This window comes from Mytilus edulis, chromosome 2 (assembly GCF_963676685.1).
Source record: "Mytilus edulis chromosome 2, xbMytEdul2.2, whole genome shotgun sequence".
Taxonomy (NCBI): domain Eukaryota; kingdom Metazoa; phylum Mollusca; class Bivalvia; order Mytilida; family Mytilidae; genus Mytilus; species Mytilus edulis.
The window spans coordinates 86336416-86348648 of NC_092345.1; the positions used below are offsets into that span (position 1 = coordinate 86336416).

The 12233-nt window shown below is 33.1% G+C and overlaps 1 protein-coding gene across 3 annotated transcripts in view; it reads right to left on the reverse strand.

Moving 5' to 3' along the window:
• The window catches only part of LOC139513254 (testis-expressed protein 10-like), a 30384-nt gene that overhangs the window by 8962 nt on the left and 9189 nt on the right, over nt 1-12233 (reverse strand). For all 3 annotated transcript variants that reach the window (XM_071301585.1, XM_071301584.1, XM_071301586.1), the window contains exons 3-10: nt 11045-11715; nt 10340-10485; nt 6572-6756; nt 4177-4296; nt 3600-3798; nt 2107-2239; nt 1126-1295; nt 141-312 (exon numbers count right to left, since the gene is read on the reverse strand). In XM_071301585.1, coding sequence (XP_071157686.1) covers nt 141-312; nt 1126-1295; nt 2107-2239; nt 3600-3798; nt 4177-4296; nt 6572-6756; nt 10340-10485; nt 11045-11715 — 1796 coding nt within the window. The remainder of the gene's footprint in view (nt 1-140; nt 313-1125; nt 1296-2106; nt 2240-3599; nt 3799-4176; nt 4297-6571; nt 6757-10339; nt 10486-11044; nt 11716-12233) is intronic.

Below are 12233 nucleotides of genomic sequence, written 5' to 3' on the forward strand. Positions count from 1 at the left end.
AGAAATATCATTTTTAACTTTTTTACAAGAATTTGTATACTCTAGTCAAACAAATCTATGAGAGACTTTGTATGAAATGTTAATTTGGTGGAAGAACATTAGTACCATAAATATTATTTTAATTTACAATACTACCATACCTATGATGAATTATCTGCAGAATATAAAGAGCAGACTGAACAGGAAAGACTTCATTTCTCACAAGATCAGCATACACCTTTAATGAGCTCTTCTGTAATTCAGGTACATAAAACACAAGCTCTAGTAAGCTCTTTTGAGACACAAGATCAATCTTCAATATATCTCCATTTTCTACAAATATGTGTTAATTAGAAAAATAAAGTGACAACGCAGCAAAATATAATATAAAAGATGTGTACTTACTTGTAAATAAATGTTTACAGATCAACTATGTAACTTTATAATTATCTTTTTATCATATTCTAATGTATTGAAAATCAATCAATATGTTTACTTATATAGGACACCATACAATGGATAGAGGAAGTAGGTCAAGCAACTACTAATCAATTAATACAATTGTGCAACATTAGTTCAGTTATGTTTAAATCTCATCAATTGATTAAGAAGACAAACCAAAGTAAAATACAAAATTGAGGGGATGTCATGAACTCAGATGCAAAACCATACTGGGCAAGTTGCATTGGTAACAAAACCATACTGGGCAAGTTGCATTGGTAACAAAACCATACTGGGCAAGTTGCATTGGTAACAAAACCATACTGGGCAAGTTGCATTGGTAACAAAACCATACTGGGCAAGTTGTATTGGTAACAAAACCATACTGGGCAAGTTGCATTGGTAACAAAACCATACTGGGCAAGTTGCATTGGTAACAAAACCATACTGGGCAAGTTGCATTGGTAACAAAACCATACTGGGCAAGTTGCATTGGTAACCAATCATTTCTTCAATGGTAATTTGATATTTTTTCTCTTTAGTACATTAAAGATGCTGTCTTGGTCAAACTGTCTCATAAATTCATACTATTATGACACTGTTGGATAGTTTTCTCATTGGCAATCATACTGCATCTCTTAATTTTATAATCATTAGCATCTACCCCATTTTTATTTTTTTCAATAACCTCTTTATAATACTAACCTGCAGTTTTACAGATAAACTTGTTGAGCTGTTGTAACAAAATCCAACAATTCTGGCATGCCGCTGTTTTCATCACTCTCAAAATATGTACTGCCATCTCTTGGTTATTACTAACCATATCAATGAACAGGTCAGGGAGAGAGTTCATAAATGTATCAATGATATCAGATCTACAACATAAAAGGTCAGGGAGAGAGTTCATGAATGTATCAATGATATCAGATCTACAACATAAAAGGTCAAGGGCAGAGTTTATAAAATGTATCAATGATATCAGATCTACAACATAAAAGGTCAGGGAGAGTTCATAAACGTATCAATGATATCAGATCTACAACATAAAAGGTCGAGGGCAGAGTTCATAAATGTATCAATGAAATCAGATCTACAACATAAAAGGTCAAGGGCAGAGTTCATAAATGTATCAATGATATCAGATCTACAACATAAAAGGTCAAGGGCAGAGTTCATAAATGTATCAATGATATCAGATCTACAACATAAAAGGTCAAGGGCAGAGTTCATAAATGTATCAATGAAATCAGATCTACAACATAAAAGGTCAAGGGCAGAGTTCATAAATGTATTAATGTATCAGATCTACAACCTAAAAGGGTCAAGGGCAGAGTTCATAAATGTATCAATGATATCAGATCTACAACAGAACAAATCAAGAGAAGATCATAAATGTTTCAATGATACCATCCCTACAATAGAACAGGTCAAGGAGAGAGACAATACATGTATTAATGTTACCAAAGAACAATGATAAAATGTTACATGTTACTGTAGAATTATATGTTATATACAAAGGCAACACATTGGACAGATCAAATGATCTTTTATAACCCTAAGAGAAAGCCAGCTTATAAGTGAACAAAAAATGCAATAATACAATGTCATTGACTCAAGGTAGCATGTATTCATGTTGATTAAATTACTTGAATAAATAGTCATTTGTGATTCCAAAGTAATACATACCCAACTTTCTGTTTATATTCTTGGTGTAATACAATTCCAGCAAAGAAATTAAACAATAACTTTTTGTCTGATGATAATGGATGACTTCTCTTATACTTCTGTATCATTACACCAACAACACTGTCTACATTTACTGCAATAAAATACCATAATAGTCATTTCCATTCTAACTTTACTAAAAATTGTCTTATGCAAAAGTTTAAAAAAAAATTGTAAATATTTTTTTAAAACAGTATAGCTTTCATTTCTGAACAAGAAAAGAAATCATATATTAGTCAAAACTGCATTTTCATTTCCATTCTGGGTGTTCGTCTATGTATATAAAATTTAACCTAATTTGCAAAATTTCATTAAATTTGCCTTCAATATGTAATAAATGTCTTTCTTTAAATAATATATCTATTTTAAAGTTATAGGTACAAATAAAGAAAACTTAGACTCAATATAACTGTTGATTTGTTTATTTCTGTGGAAACCATCTTTCGATCATTGAGAAAAACTTGCATGTTTTGTGGATATTTAATTTCATGGTTTTAACAAATTCTTCATTCAAGCCTATAGAAAATTAATAATTTATGAACATTTAAGGTAGCACAATACAAAGATTTGTCATCCCCAATCAGACATCTTTAAACTGATGTAATTCCACTCATCTTTCTTTAAATTTTATAAATGAGGTACCAAAAGAAAGAAGAAGGATTAATCTTTCAAATTGTGATAATTTCATTATGACATAATTATTACATAATTAATTGTTATGCAATTAGTTGCCATTCTGTGATGTCCATACTTGAATGAATTTAGCTTCTTTGTTCTTCATAGCATCCTAAATTTTTTTATAGATTCTTGCACAACACAGTTTGATCTCCAAAACTGTGTCTCAGATTTTTCCTATTGTATTTCATTCTCTCATAAATCTTCAATGAAGTTTGCAACATCAATTCATTATAGATCACTAAATTCAATTGGGTATAAAATTTGTTCTATTGATGTTTTTGGAAATCTGAGACACAGTTTTGGAGGTCAAGCTGTGTTGTACAAGAATCTTTAAAATATTTGGGATGCTATGAAGAACAGAGATGCTAAATTCATTCAAGTGTGGACATCACAATATAGCGACTAATTACATAACAATTAATTATGTAATAATTATGTCATAATGAAAATTATCACTATTTGAAAGATCAATCTTTCTTCTTTCTTTTGGTACCTCATTTATAAGATATAAAGAAGGATGAAATGAATTACATCAGTTTAAAGTTGTCTGATTGGAAGTGAACAAATCTTTGTATTGTGCTACCTTAATTGGTAGTTTACCTGTACCCATGAAATCAATGGAAATTGGACTCCAACGAATCAAAATGAAATCCACAGTAATAGTTTTTACTAGTTTAGATTTTTTTTACCCTGTGACCATGTAATTAAGCTATCATAAAAGATTCAAGTCCCATGTCAGGTTCCCAAGTTATTATATTAATTAAATATAGAATTACTTGTCTTTGAATGTCTGACCAATCTATTAATGATTTCAATAACAACTCTAGTTCGTTGTCTATCTTGAGAATTCTGGCTGATAACATCTTCTAGATACTTCACAACAGTTATTTCCCATTTATCCTTTACATCTTCTTCACCAGACAGAAAATGTGTCATGATGTCACATACAGCTACATTTAGGTTACACACAGCATCCTGTAAATACACACAATCAAACACAAATGTTAATTTATCTGCATGCTAAATCATCAAAAATTTAAGTTTTAAAAAATAAGGAATTGAAATATGTAACAGACATCTATTTCCAATAAAATGTATAATAAATATGAATTATTGTCAGACTACTTCTCTGGTATGACAGCTCTACTCCTTGCCACATTTCTTTTTGAGTCATCTTGATTCATTATTCTAGAATGAACAATTTCTGCTATCTTTTTGATACTTAATATGCACAGTCTTGACAGTTTGCAAGTCTTAGTGGTATATGTGGACTTATATTTAAAGACTACTTCACCAATGGATGGACATTATTCGTTTATTTCTAATCTGTTTTCAAATTTTAACTTTTCTTACCGGCATAGATTGATTGTCAAGCTTTTCTTTTTTCTTTGCTGCAACGTGTACAGAATAAGGAAAGTCTTTCATTAAATGATTTTTTAAATCTGTGAAGTAATTTTTCCGCAACCAGCCTTTCTGTAATATATAATAATACTTTCAATTATTGAGATCTATTTCCCAAATGCCTTAGCAGTAATCCCGAAAAAGACTGATCATATTAATTTAAAGTATAAGGTTACTCTTTTTTTTCTAGTGAAAATATTCAAATCAAGTGCTTAACACATGTAATTGGCAGGCCTGGGGTAATGGTAATTTGTAATTGTAATGCATTGTAATATTACATTTTTTGGATGTAATGCAAAGTAATTTGTAATGCACATTTTCTGCATTACAATTGCATGTAATGTAATGATTACTTTAGTTAAAAATTGATGTAATGCCTCCATTACAGTACATTACTTTTCATTACAAATTGGTAAAATACATAAAATTGAAGAATGTTGTATAATAAAAATAGAATATTAACAAAAACAAAAGAAAGTATGGAATAACATTTTTGTCACAGTTAATTACTGTATTAAATAAATTACATCAATCTTTAAACCACACATTAAGAAGGCCCCTCATGGGGGGGTCCTAGTAATCACATAATCACCATTTTTTTGCCAATATAATCACATAATCATTAAATATTTGCTTATCTTTAGTAATCAAATAATCATAAACTAAAAATACAGTCCTAGGTAATCAAATAATCATGAAATATTTGGCTTAATAATCAAATAATCATTAAAAAAACGGCCAAGTAATCACATAATCAAAAACCCCATGAGGGCCCTCATTAAGGTAATAAATATAAAATGGTAAAAATTATCAAGTCTTGATTTTGGTTTCTGATATTAGTTTAAAATGATATTAGGAATATTTTGGTGTTTGATGGTTTGGTGTTCAATGAAAAATCTTATAAAAATTTATCAAACAAAACTATATAGATGAATGGAAAAAATATGAAGATGACATTTTCATAATTCTATACACACCTTGCATCAATGTAAGAAACAAAATTAGATGATAATTTATTTATTTTTTACCACCACCTAAGAATCTTAAAAGTGACTTTTCCAGTTTCATGCCTCCTACTACTCCATCAAAGAGTATAGACACAGGTATGGTGCAGTACATGATGTTGACATCTACTTGTCTGAGCCATGTGAAGAAATTTCAATCAATGCACTGGAATGATGGAAGTCAAATTCAGTGTGCCTTTCTTCTTTGGCTAATACAGCTATCAAGTATTTAGTCATTTCACACACATCAGCTGCTGTAGAAAGGCTTTTTAGTATTGCCAGAAAGGTGTACAGAACTAGAACTGATCGCTGTTCTCTTAATGACATCACTTTTGAACCTCTTATGATAATTAAGTTCAATGGACATATTGATTAACCAGTATTTGAAGTCTATGTCACTAACACTTTATATATATCTACATATACCCCTGTAATATTTATCAATTTCTATAAAAATCTGTTTTTTGAAATGTTTTTAGTTTTTATATTGAAAAAGTAATGTGTAATGTAATGCATTACACAGGCAAACTAATTGTAATGTAATGCATTATATGTGTGAAAAAAATGTAATTGTAATTGTAATGGAAGAATCACAAAGTAATTGTAATGTAATGGCCCCAGGCCTGGTAATTGGTAAAGAAAGAGTTAAAACAATAAGAAGTCATTTGATGGATGTCCCGATTCAGGTTAAAGTTTTTGGTTGAGGTAGTTTTTGATGAAGATGAAGTCCAATCAACTTGAAACTTAGTATACATGTTCCCTATGATATGATCTTTCTAATTTTAATGCCAAATTAGAAATTTTCCCCCATTTTCACTGTCCACTCAGTGGCGGATCCAGAACTTTTCCTAAGGGGGGGCCCGCTGACTGACCTAAGAGGGGGCCCGCTCCAGTCATGCTTCAATGATTCCCTATATAATCAACCAAATTTTTCCCACAAAAGGGGGGGCCCGGGTCCCCCCTGGATCCGCCTATGCCACTGAACATAGAAATTGATAGTGTGGATGGGACACATTCTTGTTTTTACATCCTCTACTACTGATTTTTATTGATGTTCAAAGTTTCTGTCTATCTAGTATGGTTTTGAAGACAGCAGACAAAATACTATAATTGGTAATATTTATTTAGGGACTCAAACTTTGTATATATAAGACATTTGAATGCTAATGTAATTAGAGTAGGAATGTAACCACAAATAGAGTTAAATACTCAATTCAATGTACTTTTACAATTACAATGTAGTATTAGGAACAAGTAAAATATGTGTATGTTTCATTGTCTAAGTTACAGGAATCTTATCTTCTAACCATGCAGTGTATATGATGAATTGACTAATATAGTACCTGTATCTTATTTTGGATGTTTAAATGGTTGTCTGATTCACACTGGTTCTCCATCGAACGGTTCACCGCCACATTAGTCATAGAACTTGGGTATTTCTTTATAACATACTGACATAATAACTGTATCACATTCACTACACTGGTTCTTAGTGGCAGGGAATCAGCTGTAACCAGGGCATTCAAACCTAAAAAGACATTATAACTGTATCACATTCACTACACTGGTTCTTAGTGGCAGGGAATCAGCTGTAACTAGGGCATTTAAACCTAAAAAGACATAATAACTGTATCACATTCACTACACTGGTTCTTAGTGGCAGGGAATCAGCTGTAACTAGGGCATTTAAACCTAAAAAGACATTATAACTGTATCACATTCACTACACTGGTTCTTAGTGGCAGGGAATCAGCTGTAACCAGGGCATTTAAACCTAAAAAGACATTATAACTGTATCACATTCACTACACTGGTTCTTAGTGGCAGGGAATCAGCTGTAACTAGGGCATTTAAACCTAAAAAGACATTATAACTGTATCACATTCACTACACTGGTTCTTAGTGGCAGGGAATCAGCTGTAACCAGGGCATTTAAACCTAAAAAGACATTATAACTGTATCACATTCACTACACTGGTTCTTAGTGGCAGGGAATCAGCTGTAACTAGGGCATTTAAACCTAAAAAGACATAATAACTGTATCACATTCACTACACTGGTTCTTAGTGGCAGGGAATCAGCTGTAACTAGGGCATTTAAACCTAAAAAGACATAATAACTGTATCACATTCACTACACTGGTTCTTAGTGGCAGGGAATCAGCTGTAACCAGGGCATTTAAACCTAAAAAGACATAATAACTGTATCACATTCACTACACTGGTTCTTAGTGGCAGGGAATCAGCTGTAACCAGGGCATTTAAACCTAAAAAGACATAATAACTGTATCACATTCACTACACTGGTTCTTAGTGGCAGGGAATCAGCTGTAACCAGGGCATTTAAACCTAAAAAGACATAATAACTGTATCACATTCACTACACTGGTTCTTAGTGGCAGGGAATCAGCTGTAACTAGGGCATTCAAACCTAAAAAGACATAATAACTGTATCACATTCACTACACTGGTTCTTAGTGGCAGGGAATCAGCTGTAACCAGGGCATTTAAACCTAAAAAGACATAATAACTGTATCACATTCACTACACTGGTTCTTAGTGGCAGGGAATCAGCTGTAACTAGGGCATTCAAACCTAAATTGACATAAAAACTGTATCACATTCACTACACTGGTTCTTAGTGGCAGGGAATCAGCTGTAACTAGGGCATTCAAACCTAAAAAGACATTATAACTGTATCACATTCACTACACTGGTTCTTAGTGGCAGGGAATCAGCTGTAACTAGGGCATTTAAACCTAAAAAGACATTATAACTGTATCACATTCACTACACTGGTTCTTAGTGGCAGGGAATCAGCTGTAACTAGGGCATTTAAACCTAAAAAGACATAATAACTGTATCACATTCACTACACTGGTTCTTAGTGGCAGGGAATCAGCTGTAACTAGGGCATTCAAACCTAAAAAGACATAATAACTGTATCACATTCACTACACTGGTTCTTAGTGGCAGGGAATCAGCTGTAACCAGGGCATTTAAACCTAAAAAGACATTATAACTGTATCACATTCACTACACTGGTTCTTAGTGGCAGGGAATCAGCTGTAACTAGGGCATTTAAACCTAAAAAGACATTATAACTGTATCACATTCACTACACTGGTTCTTAGTGGCAGGGAATCAGCTGTAACCAGGGCATTTAAACCTAAAAAGACATTATAACTGTATCACATTCACTACACTGGTTCTTAGTGGCAGGGAATCAGCTGTAACTAGGGCATTTAAACCTAAAAAGACATAATAACTGTATCACATTCACTACACTGGTTCTTAGTGGCAGGGAATCAGCTGTAACTAGGGCATTTAAACCTAAAAAGACATTATAACTGTATCACATTCACTACACTGGTTCTTAGTGGCAGGGAATCAGCTGTAACCAGGGCATTTAAACCTAAAAAGACATTATAACTGTATCACATTCACTACACTGGTTCTTAGTGGCAGGGAATCAGCTGTAACTAGGGCATTTAAACCTAAAAAGACATTATAACTGTATCACATTCACTACACTGGTTCTTAGTGGCAGGGAATCAGCTGTAACTAGGGCATTTAAACCTAAAAAGACATTATAACTGTATCACATTCACTACACTGGTTCTTAGTGGCAGGGAATCAGCTGTAACCAGGGCATTTAAACCTAAAAAGACATTATAACTGTATCACATTCACTACACTGGTTCTTAGTGGCAGGGAATCAGCTGTAACTAGGGCATTTAAACCTAAAAAGACATTATAACTGTATCACATTCACTACACTGGTTCTTAGTGGCAGGGAATCAGCTGTAACTAGGGCATTTAAACCTAAAAAGACATTATAACTGTATCACATTCACTACACTGGTTCTTAGTGGCAGGGAATCAGCTGTAACTAGGGCATTTAAACCTAAAAAGACATTATAACTGTATCACATTCACTACACTGGTTCTTAGTGGCAGGGAATCAGCTGTAACCAGGGCATTTAAACCTAAAAAGACATTATAACTGTATCACATTCACTACACTGGTTCTTAGTGGCAGGGAATCAGCTGTAACCAGGGCATTTAAACCTAAAAAGACATTATAACTGTATCACATTCACTACACTGGTTCTTAGTGGCAGGGAATCAGCTGTAACCAGGGCATTTAAACCTAAAAAGACATAATAACTGTATCACATTCACTACACTGGTTCTTAGTGGCAGGGAATCAGCTGTAACCAGGGCATTTAAACCTAAAAAGACATTATAACTGTATCACATTCACTACACTGGTTCTTAGTGGCAGGGAATCAGCTGTAACCAGGGCATTTAAACCTAAAAAGACATAATAACTGTATCACATTCACTACACTGGTTCTTAGTGGCAGGGAATCAGCTGTAACCAGGGCATTTAAACCTAAAAAGACATTATAACTGTATCACATTCACTACACTGGTTCTTAGTGGCAGGGAATCAGCTGTAACTAGGGCATTCAAACCTAAAAAGACATAATAACTGTATCACATTCACTACACTGGTTCTTAGTGGCAGGGAATCAGCTGTAACTAGGGCATTCAAACCTAAAAAGACATAATAACTGTATCACATTCACTACACTGGTTCTTAGTGGCAGGGAATCAGCTGTAACTAGGGCATTCAAACCTAAAAAGACATAATAACTGTATCACATTCACTACACTGGTTCTTAGTGGCAGGGAATCAGCTGTAACCAGGGCATTCAAACCTAAATTGACATAAAAACTGCATTGCATTCATTACACTATATTTAGACGCCTTGGTTTTTTTTCCTTAGATGCAGGGAAAACATTATTCTTTTCATATAAGACTTCAATATCTCCTAACAGGTCATTTACCAAAATGTAAACAGAATCTACATAAGATAAAATTCTGAGTCAGCCTTTTCCCAGCATTCTTTTTTTTTTTAAATATCTTGAAGTGGAGCTCCATTTTCTATCAATATTTCTAGCTTAATTTGTACCTTTACTAATGCTCTTCAACTTACAGTATCAATCTTAATGTTTGACAAAATGGTTGTGATATTGACATAAACCAAATAGCAGATAAAAAGTTTTAAAAGTATGATATAATATATTCAAGTGACAAGGTACCTTTTCCAGTAAATGCTCCAATACTGCTAGACTCTATCCAACATTCAATTAACAGTGGTATAATCAACTGAACAAATCTTTTCAAACCAGGTTCATCTGATAGTGACACTCCTGGGTTCTTCTGCGACACTGTGTTCACCTGTGACCTAATTACAAACAAAATGTCTAAATTCATCAATGATGACAGGATCAAAAGAAAAGAATCCTATTATTTAAGTGTCATAGGGTTATTGTAATGAATATTTGTAGCATGTTAAAATGATAAAAGACCAACATAGATTTTATTTCCAAATCAATGCATTTGTTACAAAATAACTGCAGCACCATATTTAACATAGTACAGGGGATATCGGAACAATTATAACTTTATGGTAACAGCATGAAACTTGGCATAGTGAAAAATTAAATGGAAAAGACAAGTTTCAGATATGGAACCACAAAAAAAACCAAATCCAATACAGAAATTAAATTAAAGATGGACAACATAAGGTACTGGGAATGACCCAATCTATACGAGTCAATTCAGTTAGCATCCTTTTCATAAAGTTTTGACCAAATAATCATCCCATTACCATGTTAAAAGGACAGGAGGAGAACATTGATACTTATTTTGCCCATTAATATATTCATTGGCTGGGGAAAACTTGGAAATTCTAAAACAAGTACAGATTTACCTTCATAGAAATGCAAATGAATTAAGCTTACCTTTGAACAAATGCTGGCTGTTGCCACCTTGATATAAAATGCTTTGGCCATGGCTGGATCTGAGTTATCACATCTTTCTCCCATGTAACAGATTTTATGCCCTGGTTGACAAAGACTATGGATGTTTTTCCACTTACATCAGTATCATTCTCTAAAATAGCTGACAGTAACTTGTGCAATCTTGTCAACACTTTAGCTCTCCACTTGTGAGATGCCATTTTAAGATTTGGGTTAATAGATAAAGCTGATGAACTAGATTTTGAACCCAACCTTTGACGTGATATCTGTTCAATAAAATTTGGCAGAATTTGATTACTGTTGGTGATAACAAGTCTAGGAAAGTGATCAAGTAAAAGGTCCAAGATCTGCAAGGAATCTGATTGAATATCTTCAAAAATATGTGTCATGGCACAACATAAATGAATTCCAATAATGTGGAAGAAAGGTGAAATGTATTTGTCAGACACCCCCTTGAAAAGGACCTTTAAAAGTTTGATATTTGACTGTCTGACAACAGGATCTTTATCTACAAACAACTGGGCTGTTTTTTCTATCACTGTTACTAGGTTTTGTGTTATGGCCTCTGGATGCGATGTCAACAGCTCTCTTAAACCCATAACTGCATCATTTCTTGTGGTTGTGCTGTAATGCTGAAACTGGTTTAATAATTCCTAAAATAAAGACAAAAAAGTAATATAAGTAAAAGGAGCGGCAGTACCATGTAGAAATTAATGTTGAAAAACGTAAAAGGTGAACAAGGCCATGATAAATTTCAAGACTAATTATCAAACCTGATGTGGTTGGAAGTTTAGTTGTACCTGAAGAAAACTTATTACAAAAGGGATACCGCATTCTCTTCTCTTTTTAATGTTTATGTTATTTATATAGCCCATAAACTAAGATACAATCCATGTCAACTCTTTGTTCCTTGAATAAACTTATTCTAAACAGTTGTTAATTTAAAGCTTTTATAAAATTTTGGAACATTTTTTTATTGGTATACTATTACATTGACTTTTTTATTAATAAATAGTGATTATAGACAGCGATGAACCAGTGCAATATAAGAACAAACTACATGTATAACAAATAAGTTTGACAGTTTGGCACTAAGCACACAAAAATCTTTACAAAAAGACAAAACACCAGAGAAATATCTAAGAGCCATTGCAGATACTGAAACTTACAA